General features: G+C 40.3%; 1 protein-coding gene across 1 annotated transcript in view; it reads left to right on the top strand.

The window, feature by feature from the left end:
- The window catches only part of LOC134612182 (transmembrane channel-like protein 1), a 69967-nt gene extending 55889 nt beyond the window's left edge, over positions 1 to 14078 (top strand). Inside the window, exons 14-18 of the mRNA XM_063456538.1 lie at positions 1 to 126; positions 2420 to 2498; positions 2592 to 2703; positions 13781 to 13912; positions 14017 to 14078. Of these exons, the coding sequence (XP_063312608.1) occupies positions 1 to 126; positions 2420 to 2498; positions 2592 to 2703; positions 13781 to 13912; positions 14017 to 14078 (511 nt within the window). The remainder of the gene's footprint in view (positions 127 to 2419; positions 2499 to 2591; positions 2704 to 13780; positions 13913 to 14016) is intronic.
- The last annotated feature ends 6990 nt before the right edge of the window (positions 14079 to 21068 follow it).

Here is a 21068-nt window from a genome sequence, read left to right as displayed (position 1 = left end):
TGGAAAGCAGAGAATGTTTGAAGTCATACAGGAGACCTTACAACATGATTTCCCAGCTTGGTTCGCAAAAGTGTTTGGCTACGCCTCTAACCCTGGACTTATTCTGCCTTTCATCCTGCTCATGGTGTATGTACAAGTTCGACAAAGCATTTTTTTTTTTTAATGTCAGTTATATGACAGGCTGTCCTGGTGAACTCCAAACATACAATTTAAATGAAGTAGCTCACATGGTGCTGAATGGGTATGCGTATGTGTTACATAAGTGCATTGGTACATCATAGAAACATAGAATGTGTCGACAGATACCATTCGGCCCATCTAGTCTGCCCAATATTTCGAAATACTTTTAATTAGTCCCTGGCCTTATCTTAAGTCTAGGATAGCCTTATGCCCATCCCACACATGCTTAAACTCCCTCACTGTGTTAACCTCTACCACTTCAGCTGGAAGGCTATTCCATACATCCACTACCCTCTCAGTAAAGTAATACTTCCTGAAATTATTTTTAAACCTTTGCCCCTCTAATTTAAGACTATGTCCTCTTGTTGTGGTAGTTCTCCTTCTTTTAAATATAGTCTCTTCCTTTACTGTGTTGATTCCCTTTATGTATTTAAATGTTTCTATCATATCCCCCCTGTCTCGTCTTTCCTCCAAGCAATACAAAACAGTGTTGTAAAATCAGGTCCTCTTTCGTTGGCCTGGAATCAAACACAGGTCAACTGCTTGGAACGCAGTTATGCTCACCACTATACCACCAACACTTGATGGTATACTTATCTTTGCTGTTTGTTTCAAACATTCAGTACAGACAAGTGTTTTAGGCAGGGATGCATGTACTCTTATTAAAAAAATGAAGTTTTGAAAGCATTATTTGCCTGAAAAAAGATACAATCTGACTGTCTGCATTTTTCATGCATAGCATTTTTGACATTTAAATTGTGACGTGAAAATTAGTAGCTTCTTGAAGATCCAGAATAAGTGTTTTTTGGAGTATTAATGATCCCAAGCTGATCTTCAGTGTTCACATAGTATCGAAGGGAGGGGAAATGTCCAAAATGCAATGAAGAAACATCAGCAAGATTTGCCATCTCACTGGCTTATACTGCTGTTGATTCAAGCAAATCAAAATTTTTCAAAACTTCTATCTCAGCTTATTTTAATGTTGACATGATCCTCAGTGAATTAATTATCATTGGTATTATATATGGCACTAAAGGAACACTCCAAAACACCTAGAATGTTCTCACTTGATTATGCACTTCTGGTGTATTCTCAATGGCTCAATTCATAATTTCTATTAAATCAAATCAGCACTTTCATGATTATCCCCAGTTACACTTTTTGAGTTGCCAATTAAACACATGTGCAGCTGGTCACCAAGGCTTCTAAATGAAAAAACCTCTGATTGATCAAAATGGGAATTATTGCAGTAGGTGCAGATACAAAATCTACAACAATTGTAAGGTACATTTAAGTGAGCTACAGAGTTACATGTGTGTTTTACCTGGGCGTATATCTACTAAACTGTTAAGATGCAAAAATGTTTCCTAGGGTATTTCTTTAAAGACAACAGCCAAGCTTTCCAGAACTTTTCTGCTACATGCTAAACGAAGTATGTTTCCCTACTACAGGGTTTTGTTTTATTTTCTTTAAAATGTCTTCGAAATATCCATTCCTATTTTCTCACAATGAAGTCTATGCTTGTGTTATGTTTTGTTTTACATTCCAAGGTAATACATGTTTACCTTGCAGAGAAAATAGTTAGCCTGCCACAGCCCTTTTCTGTCCCTCTGCATTGTTTCACTATTCCACAGCCCATGGCTGAATGCTACTATTTGCCATATTTTTGGTAATGGGTGGGTGGTGGGTGGGCAGAGTTATTTACCTGCTCAGGTTATTATCTTTTGCTAAAATTAAAAATTTTGTGAATGACCCAGTTAGTGATTAGAAGAAGGCATTCTATATACTATGTGTGTGTGTATATATATATATATATATATATATATATATATATATATATATATATATATATATATATATATATATATATATATATATATATATACATAGTACATAGTATATAGAATGCCTTCTTCTAATCACTAACTGGGTCATTCACAACATTTTTAATTTTAGCAAATTCAATCTGAATGGCAAATTAAGGCTCAAATAGCGGATTTGTGAAAAATATCTTCAACTCATCAGACATGAATTGGTTATTTTAACCTCAGTTTTACAATTTAAAATTAATTCACTGAAATTAAGTTTAGCAGAGAACACTGTAAATGTCGTAATCAATTTTAACAGTAGGTACATACTTATATGTACAGATAGATAAATATTATGTATATTATATCATGCATTATGTTTTATTGTTATTTCTTCAATCTAGCCTATTTTTTTTTAATTATTTTTTTAGCATGAGTATCTATTACCTAAATGCCACATCAAAATCATACCAGGCATCAAATTTGGAACTGAAGAAGAAGCTACAAAATGTAAGCACGAATAAGTTATTTTAGCTGGAGCTCATTCCATAGGCTATTAATATTAATACTAAATATGGTATATTGCTCTTGTCTGTAAACTAGCAAGCTGAAGAAAATAAAAAGAGAAGTAAGAAAGCAGCAGAAAAAGTTATAGAAGCACAAAATGAATCACCCTTTCCATCTTCTAAGTCAACGGAATCAGGCAATTCCCCAGGTAGGTTTCTTAAGAACCCTCATACATAGCATCAGCAGCAAGCACATTATGTGTTTGCAAGCAACCACATTTATATTTATTTAACTACTGTTCATAGCATTGCACAGCCTTTTTGTTATATTTTAGCACCGACACAGGGAAATATGACTTTGCAGACAATCACATATATTAGAATTATTAAAAATCTGTAGCTCATGAATATTACACACATACATATATAAAAATTGACTTTCTCGTCTAGGGTGGTATTTTTGTGTATTACACATTCTCAGATTCTGTACCAGAGGCCTTGGAGTCTGAGGGTACTATACAGTATCTTAGCTGCTACTAGAACTGCACTCTTCTGGACAGAGATCTCAGATGTACCACCTGGAAGCCACTCCCCCAACTTCAGGGCCGGTGCAAGGATTCTTGCCGCCCTAGGCAAAGATCCATTTTCCCGCCCCCTCTTGAATGCAACTACAGTCTCTCAGAAGTTTATTCACTAAACTATGAATTCAGTGAATTGGAATTCGAATTGCATAGTTAAAGCAAAAACAGCTGAACTGTGACAGTTGCTGAGTTGGCGAATTCTTCTAAATGGTATAAATTTTGCCATTTGGTTTTTAATTAGGTCTGATCAGCTGTCCCTTTCCTCCATAGTGCCCAATCTCTCTCATTAGCGTTTATCCCCAGCTTTCTCATTTGTGTCTGTTTCCAAAAGTTTGCAGTCTCTATGTTCATGATTTATCTGCTCACTCTATGCCACAGATTCTCTCCAGCCTGTTTCTCTTTATTCCAATAGGGTTATTCAATAAAGTGAGAATTGTTGGGAATTCAAATTGAACTTCTAATTTATGGTCAAAACACCTGTTAACATTCTCCAGATTTGGCTACTCTGCCCTTACACTTACAATTTTCACTCTAGTGAATAACCCGGTAATTATCTTCCATCAATTTCTCTTCTTTTCTTTTCCATGTCTATTTATTAAACAGTGGGTTGAAATATAACTTGAAACATTTATGCCAAGACAGAAGAGTTGTATAAAGTCATCTCAACTTTTTTTCAAATCACTGTTTAGTGAATAGACTCCTAAGTGTCTAAGGGAAAGCAGAGAGACCAGTGATAAATTTAGGGAAAGGGAACAGACCGGGAAGGCAATTAGGAAAGGGATAGAGAGATTGTTGAGGTTTTTAGGAAACATTTTAGAAGAGACACAGTGAGCAGACATTTAGGGGGAAAAAAAGAAACTGTCCAATATGAACACACACATTCAGTACACACAGTAATACATACATCCACACACACACACACACACACAGACTGCCAATACATACAACCATACACACACGCTGCCTAATATATACATTCAACCATACACACTCACTGCCCATTATATACATACTGCCTAATACATTCATCCATGCGCACATACTGCCCAACACATACATCCATACGCACATACTGCCCAACACATACATCCATACGCACATACTGCCTAATACACACATCCATACGCACATACTTCCTAATACATATACATTTTACATTGAATATATTTATGGTTGTTATAAAAAATTTTATTCAATTAATTTGGTGGGATTTAACTTATACTATTGTGCATTTAGTTTATGATAATGGTGGTATTTAATGTATGCTACAGGGAACTTGTCTGAAAGGCACACTGTAAGTAAAACTTTTTTTAAATATAATATAATAATTATATTAATGTATTAGAAATATAACTGGTCACACACTCACTGGCACACACATGTCACTTACACCCTCTCACCAACACACACTCTTACTGACAAATACACACAAACACAATGTCACTTACACATTCCCACTAACACACACACACACACACACTCTCACTGAAATACACACACACAATGTCACTCACACCAGTTTACATATAGTCAGTTTATTATACACACACCCACAAACTTAACACACCAATTTTTAAACATACAAACAATAATAACCATCTCCCCTTATGCCATACCTGTGCTAGTGATGTGACTGGAGGAGAAGGGGACCATCTTTCAGCCTGCAGCTGCAGGTATCTGTCCTTGTTCCTGGGGGAGCAGGAGAGCCGTGCACTGTGAGCACAGGCTGCTTCCTGCTCCCTCCAGAGTGCTTCCTGTGTTCACAGGCAGGGGGCAGCCAGGATACCAGGTCACATCCCGGCTTTCCCTGCCTGCAGCAAGCAGTGTGCTCTGCTCGGGTGCTGGGGATTCAACAGATCCCCTCTCCCTGAGCAGATGATCGGCACTGCAGCAACAGGGAGGCAGAGGGAGCACAGGATATGGCTGCGCTGGGGGGTGGCTAAACAGCCACTTACCCAGCGCTCCGACCCCAGGCAGGAGAAGCCCGCTGCCCACCCAGAAACCCCCCGGTGGGCGCCCCCTGCAGGTCGGCGCCCCAAGCGAATGCCTAATTCGCCTTTATGGTAGCGCCGGCCCTGCCCAACTTAGAGGTCACAGCCCTGAGTGCTCCTGTCACAACTGAGACTACTCCTGCCTTTACTTTCCACATCCTTTCTAGCTACTCTTTCATTCCTTGGTATTTACAAAAGACAACAAATACAGGGTGCGCTAAATAAAATAAAGGGAGATGAAAAAGTATTTATAGGTACAATGTGGACCTTGAGTGAGTGTTCTTATGTTCTTTCTTTGGGATCTCAGTAGTCGAATATGGAATACAAAAGCAGAGAGGGGAGACCAATAGTGCAAAACCGTAATGCGGAAAGGATCACGAACAACACAGACGTGGAGAAGTGCCAACTTACAATTTAAAGAGCTAAGCCCAGCTCTAGGTAAAACAGCATACAGTGGTATTTAGTACTCCCCACATGTAGGATATTGCTGGACAATTGGAGGTGTCTTCACAAGATTCTTTACACCATCCCAGACAGACGTCAGCATATAAAATATATAAAAGATGGAAAAACCCAATGGTGCAATAACTTTGGTAATACTGCAACAACAGACAACACTGAGGTCCTAAGAGTGCCAACTTACAATTTAAAGAGCTATGACCAGCTCTGAGTAAAACAGCATACTGTGGTATTTTAACTCCCCACGTGTAGGATATTCCTCTAATGATGCTTGCAGTGCTGGTCTTATGAAAATAAAATCAGAATAGAGGGCCCATAGTGTTTTCCATATATAAAATGACAGTGGAATAAAAATGAAACATACTTACAGTGTTCAGAGCAGCCACACTGCTCTATGAACCAAGCATGGGTGGAATAATCCCCACCAGGGATTTCTTTTGAAGTACTGGATCTTGTTTAAAAAAAATCAGCCAGGATAAAAAAGCAACATATAAAGTAAATGTACTAACCAAAGATAAGTGGTAGTCACAAAATACTTTAATTAAAAACAAAGTAAACATACACAACGCGTTTCGCGTCTACACTTGAAAAAGCCTACTGTTTGGAGAAACGCGTTGCCTATTTTTACTCCTAAAGCATGGAGGAGATCCTAAAGGCTTACGCTTATGTGGTATATAAATGGTGAAAAAAAGCCCAAGGAGAGGTGATTATGATACATTTCTGAGGCAAAGAGAGTCCTTCTGGATATATAAACATAAAATAGCAATATAAAATATATGTGCCCATATATTTTATATTGCTATTTTATTTTTATGTGTTCCTCTGCACTTTATTACCAATAAATTACTCTTGCACTCAATACAAGTTTGGAAATCGAATCCTTGAAGAGAAGCAGAGTTTGAGAGCAGTGTCTGGAGGTTTTACATTAAAGAATGCTGAAAGTCTGAGCCTGCTAAAAATAGGCTCAGCACCATGTGAGTTCAACCAGTTAACCTTATATAACTGCACATGTTTTATACAAATTGCATTATGATATGTATCATGTGTTTTATTGCAGACTTTTATTGTAACTTACTGTTCAAGAATCTTCAGTGGTAACATTTTACTGTTAGTAGTGTCAGCTCTCACCTATTCACTCCTTTTATCCCTGGATTGGCCATATGACACAACTTAGGGGGCCGGCCCCTTCATCTTTAAAATATCCTGCGGGCTCCATAACTGTCAACGCTCTTGAGAAAGGCGCATGTTAGTGCCGAAACGCGCATCAAGGTTTTAGACGCTACCATTAGGCTGTTTTTAAACTTTCAAGGGAATCTATGTTAGCTTATGTTCACCTACATCTATGAACAGAATCTTAGCAGACAGAATGCTGTACTATTTGGTTAGGGAGCTGGATTAGCTTTCCTATTAGGAATGTCTTGAGTTTGGGGCAACTCTAATACATTTTTCTTTAGCAAACAGGGGGTGCACTATTTAGGGATCACCTCCCCTTTTCTTTTTTGAGTATCATATTTGGGATATGGCATGCTCTGGTCTTGATGGGTCTTGATGGGTTAATTATGCTCATATAGTATTCCTCTAAGCTATATGCTGCCAATACCCTAGATACTGCATCTAGATTTCTACCAGGGGGTTATTTAAAGGTAGTTCGGTTAACTCATACCTTTAACTCCTAACTCATAGCTTTTTTACCGGAATTTCTTTAAAAGGTTATTGGAAGGGACCCTTTGCTTAACTTTATCCTTTACATTCATATCTTATTTCTATATCGAAATACTGTTGAAGGATAATTTAATAGGGTACCCTTTCCTTTTTAAAAAACATTTAATCGCTAATTCCTCACTCTAGAATATTGCATTTTGAATTCCTATAAGCTAAGGAGGAACCTCCTGTTTGCTCCATATTGAATAAATACCTGCTTGCAACATACTAGTAGCTTTTTTCTCACAATACAGATACCTCATGCAATGTATCTAGTTAGCTATTTGAGCTGCTCTATATTTAGTTATCTCTACAATAGCTATTTAAAAGATTTATGGGCTAGACTATCATAGACTTTTCTTCCCTTTTTTAAGTCACTAGCACATTTTTTTGCTCTTATTTATTTTTGTTTCATGTTTATATTTAGTCTATCGTATACAATAAAGATATTGATTTTCCTAAATTTTTTACTTTCTAATTGAGTTTTTTACTCAATATGCGGGTAAAACCTTTTTTTGGCTGTCACGTTATCCACGTGTTTTTTACACCCGGATTCCTATTTTCAATATATCCAATCAAGGTATTCTCTTTCCTATCCTTTTACGGTATCTCACATCTGAACTTCCAGCTCACATTCTGTGCAGACATTTTGGTTCACAATCCAGCAATATGGTTGTGCATTCCAGTGTATGCTTGTACCCAGCTACTGTATGCTGGATTGTCTCAGAGGCCTCTTTGCTCAGTCTGCAACTTGGGTCTTGTCTGGTGTGGTATAACCCCTGCTTCTGTTAATCTGGTGCTAAGTGCTTTGTCTTGTGCTGGGATTAGTGCCTCTGTGATGTCTTTCAGTCGTGCATTCACTGGTAGAATTTCAAAAGGTGTGCCACATATACTATCTGCCAGATAGTTGTTTGCTTTGCCATGAAACCTCCACCTTTTCTGCTTCCTATATCTGTTGTTGCATCAGAAATTCCCTTGGCAGCTCATCTAATGGGAACCATCTTTGTGATGTACTTGTTGATTTGATACTCATCAAGTCCCGACCTCCTTCCTTCTGGATGGTGTACAGTCTCTGGTTGCTGGATTTCAGGTGGGATTCTCCATTCATGATGAGTAGTTTCCAGGTCTTGCCATGCATGACGATAAGGTATTTTCTTGGTCTTCTCTATTATTCCAGCTGGGCACCTGATGACTTTTGAGCTTGCCATTGAGCTCCAGCACCCAGAGACTGTACACCAGACAGAAGGATGGAGATAAGTGTCAAGGCCACCATCCCCTATGAAACACATAGTATCCATAGGCTCTCTAATTAGGCGATTTAGGCGGCCGCCTAAGGCCTCATGCTTCCTGGGGCCTCGCGGCTGCCTAAATCGCCTTAGGGCAGACTGAATTGTCAGGTCCTCGATCTATGACAGAGGATCCGACAGTGAGAGGGGGCTCGGCGGCGTGCCCAGTATGCCGCCGGGTGGCCCTTCCACATGGTCTGCCCACAGGGAGAGCCAGCCTCTGATCTGCAGCTTCGCTGAGTGCAGAGCTGCAGATCACGTAATGTGGTTCTCACGAGCACACAGAGCATTGCCGTGGGTTACCACGGCAACGCTCTGATAGGCACTCGCGAGAACAAGGTCTGCAGCTCTCGCGGAGCTGCAGATGGAACAGTCATCCCACCAGACCACCAGGGACTGAAACCACCGGACCCCCAGGGAATATTTCAAAGATAAGTTATTTGTGTGGAGGCTTGTCACAGCCTCCACACACACTGCCCTCCCACCCCCACTGCCTTTTCCCCAACACTGCCCTCCCACCCCCACTGCCCCAAAACTGCCCTCCCAACCCCACTGCCCTGTCTCCAACACTGCCCTCCCACCCCTCTGCCCCAACACTGCCCTCCCACCCACACTGCCCCAAAACTGCCCTCCCATCCCCACTGCCCTGTCCCTAACACTGCCCTCCCATCCCACACTGCCCTGCCCAAACACTGCCCTCCCACCACCAATGCCCCAACACTGCCCTCCCACCCCCACCCCCACCGCCCTGTCCCCAACACTGCCCTCCCACCCCCACTGCCCCAACACTGCCTTACCACCCCCACTGCCCTGTCCCCAACACTGCCCTCCCACCCCCATTGCCCTGTCCCCAACACTGACCTCCCACCTCCACTGCCATGTCCCCAACACTGCCCTCCCACCCGCACTGCACCAACACTGCCATCCCACCCCCACTGCCCTGTCCCCAACACTGCCCTCCCACTCCCACTCTGCCCCAAAACTGCCCTCCCACTCCCACACTGCCCCAAAACTGCCCTCCCACCCCACTGCCCCAACACTGCCCTCCCACCCCCACTGGTCTGTCCCCAACAATGCCCTCCCACCCCCACTGGTCTGTCCCCAACACTGCGCTCCACACCCCACTGCCCTGCCCCAACACTGCCTTCCCACCCCACTGCCCCAAAACTGCCCTCCCACCCCCACTGCCCTCCCACCAAAACTGCCCCAACACTGCCCTCCCAACCCCACTGCCCTGTCCCCAACACTGCCCTCCCACCCCCACTGCCCCAACACTGCCCTTCCACCCACATTGCCCGCCACCCACATACACTGCCCTGACAGTCATATACCCTGCCCCCCACACTGCCCTGCCCACCACATACACTGCACCCACATTGCCTGCCCCCCACACTGCCATGCCCACCACATACACTGCACCTACGTTTCCCTGCCACCCACATACCCTGCCCCCACATACACTTCCCCCACACTGATCACCACATGCTCTGACCCCACAATGCCCTGCCCCCACATACACTGAACACCACTTACACTGCCCCCCACACTGACCATCACATACACTGTCCCCCACACTGACAACCACATACCCTACCCCAACCCTAACCACCGCATACATTCCCCCTCACACTGACGACCACACTGACAACCACATACACTGCCCCCCACACTGACGACCACACTGACAACCACATACCCTGCCCCCACACTGCCCCCCACATACACTGCCCCCACACTGACGACCACACTGACAACCACATACCCTGCCCCCCACACTGCCCCTCACATACATTGCCCCCTACACTGACGACCACACTGACCACCACATACACTGCCCCCCACACTGACCACCACATACACTGCCCCCCACACTGACCACCACAGAAACTGTCCCCCACATTGACCATCACATACCCTGCCCTCACACTGACCACCACATACCCTGTCTCCCACACATTCTGCCTCCTCCACTGACTCAATCACTCTCACACACCCTGCACCCCACACTGTCATACACACTGTCTCTCACACAAAATGCCCCCTTCACTGTCACACACACTGTCACACACACTGCCCCCTTCACTGTCACACACAATGCCCCCACACTGTCACACACCCTGCTCCCCCACACTGTCTTTCACACACTTTGCCACCCACACGGTCACACACCCTTCCCCCCTTACACTGTCGTACACACTGCCCCCTCATGCTGTCGCACACCCTGCCTTCTCTACACTGTGTCCCACACACCTTGCCCTTCCACACTGTCACACACCCTGTCCCCCCACACTGTCACACACTGTCACTATCCTCCACAATGCCACCCCACACTGTCATCTTCCTCCTCACTGTCACCCACTCACACCCTGCCCCCTAAACTGTCACATTCCTCTACACTGCTCCCTCACCCTGTTACTCTTTCACACACTTGCACCCCATATTGTCATCCCCCAACACTGTCACCATACAGTCACTCCTCCCATACACTACACCTGCACACACTGTCACCCTTTTCAACACTAAAGTCTAGCGCCACCACTGTGACTAGTGATGGTGGAAATGCAATGAAATCCTCCTGCATCAGTCAAGTATGGTTTGCACCTTTGCATTGGCTCCTGAATTCACTTCAAGGTGTAGGATATATGCAGAACAGAGCACACCTACATAGAATCAATCTTACAGAGATTTAACCATGTTAGCATCTCTGTCGTAACCACAAACTCAATGTGCCTACTGATGCATGCCTGCTCTCCTAACCATTATTACACCATTCATCTGATTGACTGCAAGATGTTTGCTGAAGTGTGCTTCAGCAAGTAGCAACAGATATAGATAGCCCTGCTGCCCTACAAATTCACCACAGTCTAGTATGTGCTACATCCACTGTTACCACTATGCCCAGCCACCAGGGGCTGCTACCTGTATGCCATAAAGGAAAGGAACTCATGCTGGCCACTTGGAGTACTCCATAAATCTATGGTGAAGTACACCCACTGACCTACAGCCTTAGCCAGCTGCTCCTTCACTAGAAGAGCAGGAATGGAACTATCTTCCTGCTGAATGTGATTCATGATGGAAGTACGTTTTGAACTTCAGCTCCATTAGTCCCTATGTTAATTCAGGCCTGATGCTAGGTAATTTACAAAACACTGGATTTTGTCTAAAGGGACAAATTCTGGTGAAAATGGCCAAATTCCTACTGGAATAGCAAGTCTCACAATTACTAAAGCTTATTCCACTTGAAATAGTCCAAGCTGTCTAATCTGCAAAAATCTTTCAGATGCATTAAAAGAAAACTCCATTGCCAGGAAAACAATCCGTTTTCCTGGCACTGCAGGTTCCCTCTCCCTCCCACCACTCAATCCCCAGTTGCTGAAGGGGTGAAAACCCCTTCAGTCACTTACCTGAGGCAGTGACGATGTCCCTCGTCGCTGTCTCCTACTCCGCACCGCTCCTCCTTCTGACTCCATCCAGGATTACAAATATTTTTAAAGCGCCAATTTTAAAATAAAGTAAGAACGAATGGAATTCACTATACCCCCTGCCATGCAGCAGATGGGAGCATACCTATTAAATAGTGAGTATCAAGTGGCTGCTCACTGTAACTATAAACTAGTGTCTGGTCAGTTAAAAAGGCCTCATTCACATAACAAAATAAGACCTATTTTACCTCTTTATGAAGGAAAGTATAGCTGTTTATTTGTTCCTTTTCTTCTCCTACTGTTGGTCCCATTTGATCTGGGAATAAAATCAACATTTAATGGCTGTTCCCTGACAAACAATCATCCTTTTTCATATCTCTTTATTGGACAGAAGATCACATGATTGGGAAGACCTCTTGTCCATCACTCGAAACTAAACTCCTTATCTAATCCCACTCAAAAGAAAAAAAAAAACTGCCTCTTCTCCATTCCAACCCACCTCTTTTTCTGCTGCCAGAGAACTCTGAATTAAGCATCGAGCCAAACATATTAAGTCTTTTATGAGTTATTTCCCCTAGGTTCTCATGGTGGATTTCATGCATTTGGAAACAAATCTTCAAGTCTATTTTACAGAAACTAGTAAATAACCCTTAGTATCTATATTTGGGTAATATATTAAAGCCTGTCATGTCTATTTTAAATATTTTTTTTAGCTTACTATGTCCTCTTATTTGACTAGAGTATTAGATAAGGTCTCCTCCTGAAGTGCTAGCAGCACTGTATATGATGGGCTGACATCATTTACAGTCTCTCTATGCAAGGCAAAGGGGCTGCAGGTGCCCCATCAAAGTAATTTGTTTCCTAACTAGGAAAGGAATAGCATGAGTGGAGGTTAGCATTTAAAGATTCCAAAAGCACTTCACATTGCTAAAGTGCTTTATGTGTGAATAGTCTACTTTCTTTTTTCCATTCTACAAAAAGTTCAGAATTCAATAGAGATGGCACTTTCATAAATTAACCTTGTTATATCTCCCCGGCTGTCAGACAACACATCCTGTTACTTCCTGGTTTGGTTAGCTCAGTGGAGCTAAACTCAAGAGGCATCAACTGCCCAAAGTACAGGCCTAGTAATAACTCATTGATCTGCATTAGGAAATATGGGATCAGACAGCCATATAAAGTCTGGGCAGGGTTAGAAAGGTGGGCTTGCAAAGGCATCAGGCAATAGATCTGCCACTGTTGCAAGCTGCTTTTATATATACCACCAATGTAAAAATGCGTAATTAAATGCATTGATGTTTTCATTGTGGTTATATTTACTAAATAAGGATTTGTTTTTGGGGGGATTTGGGAAGTGGAGTGCCCTTTTAAGTTCAATTTTATTTTTAGCATCGCCTTTTCTCTGCACAATATACTTAATGATTGCCCCGGTCTAGATCAGGAGAAGGCAACTTCTGGCTCTCCAGATGTTGTGGACTAAATCTCCCATAATGCTCAAACAGATATAATGCTGGTAAAGATCAGGGGAAATTTAGTCCACAACATCTGGAGTGTTGCAAAAGTTGCCTATCCCTGGCCTAGATAAACCTGCGTGTTGTATATTAAAGCATGCAGGTTCTGGACAGGAAAAAAGTGGGGCATATTTGATCATAACATTTTTTTTTTAAATCTTTTTTTTTTTTTTCTTTCTAAAGAAGAGGCATACTTTAAAAAATAGTGGCAAAAATATACATAACATAGATAAAATTATTTAAAAATTGCATATGTAAACATTTCTTCTTTCAGTAATATAATTTTAAATGTTTTACAAAACTATTTATATCACTGTATGTTTTTTGTTCTTTAGGTACAAAGGGAGGTGGTGAGGCAGGGAAAAAAAATGCTGGAGCAAAGAACTTGGAAGTCCCTCCTCGTATAGCTGTGACAAAGCCACCAGGTCCATCTGGAATATCTCAGAAACCTCAAGTGGGCCAACGAGGTTAATAGCAGAATTACAAAATAGGACATCATTTGACTGGAAAGAATATGTTTTGCTATTATCAAAAATCTTGACAACTGTTTTAGTTATGTTGCTTTAAACAGATCTTTATGATTGTCAGTCTCAACTTCATCATCTGAAATCTAAAGCTAAGAAATGCTTTTAGATAATATTGGAATGAGAATTTTTAGATCTGAAGAAAAAATTGTATTTCATTAAAATAATTTGTTAACAAAAATTTTTAAATAAAATATTTTTTTTTATAAAGGACTGAAATACATTAATGTGCATTTTATAGATTCTACACATACATATATTTTACATTAGTAACATGCATTTCTTCAGTGACACTTTCTCAGTTTATTTGCCTGTATGAATGAATGAATGTTTTTGATGGTAGTGTTTGAAGCAGGGTTATTTACTTAGTTGATAATTGTGGCTGACTGCCAGTATATCACCGCCACGGATTCCATTTCCCAAAATAACATAGTTCTAACACTCATGAAAGTAAATATCACTGGTATCGCCTTTTCCCCAACACATTATTCGAGACTGAATGCTGGGAGTAGATCTGTTTAATGCAGTCAAGCCATCACAATTTATACATACAGTACACTCCTCCCTGTGCCTAAGAGATAATTGAGTCAGAAAACACACAATTCAATTATCTCCCAGGTACAGAAAAATATAAAAAAAATTAAGCACCCCAAAAGTACACCCAAAATCCATGGAAACCCCTCAAGAGTCACATCCCCAGATAGCCCTGATCTGAGTGTTCAACATATCCAAAAAGTACTCAGATTGGTACGGTGGTTTGGAATTTCCATTGAGGTACAGTTTTGACTGACTGGCCACGAGGTAGAATCCCAAAATAGTTCCAGAGAAATTGTGGCAACGGCTGGTCTCAGTTCAAGGGGTTTTGTATGAGAGCCATGCACAATATCCAAACGCTTTTAAGTGTCGAATGTTCTCCCCATTCGGTAGTTTATATCTCCAGAATGCCGTTTGTATAAGTGGTCGGGAACTTGAATAGGCAGCCGTTCCATATTCACTGGTGTGTATACTTTTTTTTTTTGTTTTATTTCATTTGTATATTTTATTGATGCATGTGTATTTCTGGATCTTCCTGCTAGCTATTGAAGTCTGTTCACCATGCTGGTTGTGGAGATATGCTTCATTTTATCTGCTATCCTGTAAGTGCAATGTTGTGCAACACATTTGCTATATTTTAATACCATCTGCACTATATTTTTTCTTCTTTCTGTTACTCTAAACCTTTAAGAAGATCTTGTTTGAAGACAATCCATCCACTTTCCTGACCCTATTTATGGGAGAAATGCCTGAATATACATCCATCTAGTGAGTTCTCTACCACCCTCACCCCAATATTTATCTTTAACATACTACACCACATATATTTTTTACTTATTTTACAGAATACTTTGTATTGTTTTCTCAGGTTGTATAATATTTTTATTATCCACCTATTTGGTGTTTGGTTATATATATTTCTTATCTATTTATTTTATTTAGTACCCTTTTATTTATATATTTTTTATTTTTTTTGTCTTCACCGGTGGAGTGCCTAGCCAAAATAATTTCCAGGCACTCGACGACCAGGTACTGCAGCCTGCGTTTGGGAGACAAGATGGCCACCATCAAGATACACACTGCTTGCCACACACAGTGTTTAAAATTAAGAATGGGCTAACTAGGCAAACTGAAATGAAAAATACATTTAAACATTACTTTCCAGGACACCCAAAATACTCTGATTCTCGGGGGGTGGATTTTCTACAAACCGTTTGGTAGTGAAGGTGTTAAAAGCCAAGATAAGTCCATGGGAACCATAGGAAACTTGTAACTCTGTAGGACTGCAGCCACTTCCTTCCTAGCCCCAAAATGTAATGTTCTATTTGGTGCATTATACACGTATTGCTTATATTCCTTTCTGTATTAAGGAAATTGATTAAAACAAATTAGCTTAATTAATGTTAACTTAATTAAAATAGGATTACATGGCACATTTGAGTGTCATCCATCCCACTCTTTTAATTTTTCTTAAATTAAGCAACATTCATATTTTAATCTTAATTCATTTTTTAAAATGTATTTACATTTTTTTTTCTTAACCCACATTAGGCTATGAATACCTTACCCTTTTGAATTTGCATTCTGCAATGTACAACAAAATCTTTTTGACAAAATAATTAGATTCTGTCTCTCCATTTCACACTTTTCCACACCATGGGACTGTAATAATAATAATAACATCATTAAATAATTCTTATTAGGCAAACCCAGAAACTTCTGACCCCCATTATATCTTGGAATTGTATTCAATATTCTTCACATTGTGTAACACTAGCGAGAGGGCAAAAACAGTATTTCCGTATAAGTACTTCACAGGTTGTAATTGTGTTTGCTTAGTGGCCGAGCAATGCAGTCATGTAAGCTTGTCATTAAATGTTAATATTCTTAGGAAGGTGAAGTTGAGGCAATGCTATGTGAGATTGTGGTTTGTTTTTCTAACACCTATAGATTAGCAGCTATTCATACTCATTGCTTAGAACGCATTTCATTTACTTGGTCTATTCATATGGTCTTTTATCACAATAGCTCAGTGGGATATAACTTGTGTACTTGAGACATTTAATTAGATATAACTTGCAAGAAGTACCCTTTTTTAATTTTTAAAGCAATTGTCCCTATTAAAGTGACACCATGGCATACAAATTACCATAATTATCTCAATACATTTTATGAATTAATAATTGAATTAATACTTATGTAGAAGTGATATAAGGAAAAACAATTGTACACAAGAACAAGTAAATACATAAATTAATTAAATTAGACTAACAGCACTACTGCATGTGACTCAGTGATTGTCATAGATATCTACCGCACATATATGAGTTTTGTAGACCCACATTTATAACATTACAGGTGTCACATGGCCAGTGCACATGACATCACTTATACACATGGCTCCGTGCAACTTCCATACATTTGCATAGGATCCTTGTGTATAAGTGAATGATCAAAAGTAATTAATATACTGTCTTGAATTTATATTTACTTGTAGATGCGATTACACATCTAGTCAACATCCAGACTTTGTGTCTGGGGTAACAGAATGCAAACATTTACTTTTATGCTACCTAATAATCAACCATGACAAAAGTTATGGTCAAAAGTTATACTGCATACCTGAACTCATTAGTTTTAATAGAATGTGAATAAATAGTGAAAGTCTCCTAGGAGTGTACTACCGGTACTATCAGGAAAATGCAAATAAATAGTGTGGTTTATTAGATATAATTTGTATGCATACTGTGCATACATATATATGTACATATTTATCTGCTCTTAATATATGGTGAAAGCGAGGCACCCGGCATTAGAATTTTCACTTACAGGAAGTGCTGAGTGCCGGTGGGCAGGGGTGCAGCTGATTGGCTGAGAGTGATCAGCTGATGCTCTTAACCAATCAGTGAATCCCCATTCACTAAACTAGCTTGGAAAGAAATGGCGCTGGAGGCAACGTAGGTGTTAAACTGTTCGTGAAGGTTTATCCCTGTGAGGTAAGAGTAACTTCAGGGGCCTCCTGTCACCGCAACAACTTAATTTAGATGTAGAGGTTCTGGTTTCTATAATGTGTTCCTGCAGATTTTTCAATGTAAACTCTGCCTTTTCAAAGAAAAGGCAGTCTTTAATTGGTGCCAAGTGACACTTCTAGTGGCAGTCACTCAGCCACTAGAGGTGCTTGTAGATTCAATGCATTGTTTTTTTTGTAAAAAAAAAAGAAAGCTAACTTTATAAAAAAAATAATTTGGAATTGCAATAAACTTATATTTTCAACACTACTCAGAAGTTTATAACTTTGGGTGCAAGGATTTATCGCATTTACACTGTTGCTTTTTTGAAGGGATCCTCCAGAGCGCATCATGGAAACAATTCACAGGAGCATCAAGTGAAAATAGTGGTATGCTGCCTATTCTTCCTAAATCATTTTGCTAATTTATTTTTATTTATTTATTACTGGCTATTGTTATTATAAAGTGCCAACATGTTCCATAGTGCTTACAATTGGGAAAAAGACAATACAATATAAACAGAACAATACAAACGTTAACGATGTCTCTGTCTGTGAGCAGAGATCTAGCCCCTGGAGATCTTTTATGCAGAGTACTTTGCTAGATAGCCTGTGAGCTTACAATGTAAAGGTTAAAATGGGGAGTTGAGACAAGCGGTAGCTGGGGGAATTTGGAGGTGGTGGCAGAGAGAATTAATAGGATAGTTACAGTAACTGGTAACATGTGATGGGAATGAGGAAGTGATTGACTGTGATGTCAAACAGCTGGAAGATCATGTGATATAGTTAGTAGGAACCATATACTCTTCTATATATATATATATATATATATATATATATATATATATATATATATATATATATATATATATATATATATATATATATATATATATATATATATATATATATATATATATATATATATATATATATATATTTGCCAACTAAAGTCTTTCAGCCAAAATAACTTCATGTAACTGCAAGTACAAACTATTACAGTAGTAAACTATGGTTAAAAATGGCATTGTTATAGTGAATGAATAATGTAAACAAAAGTGAAACAAATCCGGTGGAGAATCTTCCAAAGTTTAGTCCTTAACTTAAAGGGTCACTCCAGACCCCTAAGGAACTTTAGCTTGGTAAAGGTTTTATGTGTGAAGAGTGTGTCCAAAGTCAATGAGCAGGCCGTGCATTACATACCAATAGCATAGGAGCCTCTGGCTCTCATTTCCAGCAGTGGCAGAGGCACAGAGTGATGCCCGGTGAACCTCAGATATTAGGTAAAACTGTAGTGGTTATGATGCTATATGTTGGGGGTAGGTGTAAGACTGAATTGGCCCTTTAATTTATATTTGATCTTTGTACTGGCAACAATAGGACATATAGCTAACTAGATAGAATATAATAAATGTGGACACAAAATACAGTAATAATGGTGCTCTAAATAGCAAAGGATATTTATGATGCTTCTTTAAATAAGTAATTAAGAGTACTATTGTTATGGTACTTTTTAGCAGTAAACCAAAATGTTTAAATGTCTATCTGTTCCTGTCCAAATTAGTAAAATTGAATTGCGTATATACGCTGAAGTAATTAAGTCTGACACACGGAGTTCAGGTTAAAATAACTTCGAGAAAATTTATTGGCAAGTGATTAAAAAGCGGGCGCGCAGGCCCTTTTAAGAGGCATTTTGCGTCATCATTGATTATTAGAATATCAGCAAATAAACATCATTCATTGGATTAATTGTTAAGTGTCGGGATTAGTGTCCTCCTATCAATATTACTAATTGGCTCAAAAATTAAGTGGTTAGTCCCGTGCCCACCCACCAAGAGGTGGGATTGTTCTGGACACGGGTGGGGACAAGGGGGTCTTGAGCGTCATTTTACACGGTCAGTGATCTCAGGCCTCGTGGCCAGGTGCAAGGTCTCTTATGAATAGAACATTTCATTACTACTGTGTTCTCATGGCCTTCAAATTATACTATGTTGCAAGTTAAGGAAAAGTCAGCAATTCCTGTGTTAATCATGTCTTTATAGAAAATACAGTCTTTGTCTATTGTATTAGATGTGCTGGGAAATTCTGTCATGTAAGGTGGTTTTAAAATGAACAAGTTAGGTTATGAGGACAAAATGGAGGATTGAAGAAGTCAGGTTAGGAGGACAAAATGGAGGATTGTCACAGTATGAAGTTAAAATGGAGTTAGTGCAATAATTCAATGCAAGTACAATAAAGATTTTTAATAATCCCACATCACTATCAATACAATTTGTTTTATTTAATTAGTTAATTTTGTTTTAATTTGCACCTAATTCTGTAATTAAATAGGAGACAGTAGATCCTGCATAAAGGAAGTTAGGAAACAATGCTGTTACACTACCATTTAGTGTTTCAACACTTTTTTTTACAGTATAATCACTTATTGTTTGAATTTCCTTAATGTTAACTGATATGCATTAAATATTAATAACATTTCTCACCTAGTGTTACTGTGTTTTGTCTGATCAAATTACTAGCTTGTATCTTGCCTGCAGGTGGTGCCTGGGAATGCAGCTGGTTTCATAAAACCAAGCCTGTTACTATAATGTTTCCTTTCCAGTTCCACCTGCTGTGTTAATGCTCTGAATTTTTTTTATATATGCTAGATGCCCCTTGTGCTTCCAAACCAGCTCTGATATGTCAAGGCATGGGCTTGGACTCCACAAGACCTCTGAACATGTCGGCACCAAGACATTAGCAGCAGATCCACTAAACGGACTCTATAGTGTTAGGAATACAAATTTGTATTCGTAACACTATAGTAGCCTATAGTAGCCTGTTGGGAGTGCTGTGTGTATATGTGAAGGGTGCAGCATGTGTGTGTGTGTGTGTGAGAGGGGTACTGTATGTGAGGGTGTTGTGTGTGAGGGTGCTGTGTGTGAGTTCTGTGAGTGTAAAGGGGGCTGTGTGTGTGAGGGTGCTGTGTGGGTGTTGTGTGTGTGTGTGAGCGTGCTGTAAATGTGCTGTGTGAGTGTAAGTGAGTGTGAGGTGTGTAAATATGTTTGAAATTCATTTTGTTGGGGGGAGGAGACAGATTAATTTAAATATATTTAATATGTATTAAAAAAACAAAAACTTTATAATAATCCCATTCCGCTCAGGGGTGGGGGCCAGGGGGGAGGACATTAGGTCCGTCCCCCCAATTTTTATTTATGGTCCCCGTCCACTGCTAAACGGGGGAACCGGGGGGAGGACATTAGGTCCCCCCTCCAATTTTTATTTATGGCCTCCACCTACCGCTCAGGGATGGGGGCCAGCGGAGAGGACATTAGGTCCCCCCCCTAATTTTTATTTATGGCCCCCACCCACCGCTCAGGGGTGGGGGCCGGAGGGGAGCACAGTAGGTCCCCCCCTCATTGTTATTTAGGGCCCCCACCCACCACTCAGGGGTGGGGGCCTGAAGGGAGGACATTAGGTCCCCCCCAATTTTAATTTATGGCCCCAATTGACCGCTCAGGGGTGGGGGCCAGAGGGGAGAACAATAGGTCCCCCCCTTATTGATATTTAGGGCCCCCA

The sequence above is a fragment of the Pelobates fuscus genome, chromosome 5 (genome assembly GCF_036172605.1).
Source record: "Pelobates fuscus isolate aPelFus1 chromosome 5, aPelFus1.pri, whole genome shotgun sequence".
Taxonomy (NCBI): Eukaryota; Metazoa; Chordata; class Amphibia; order Anura; family Pelobatidae; genus Pelobates; species Pelobates fuscus.
This window is presented reverse-complemented; position numbering and strand designations above follow the sequence as displayed.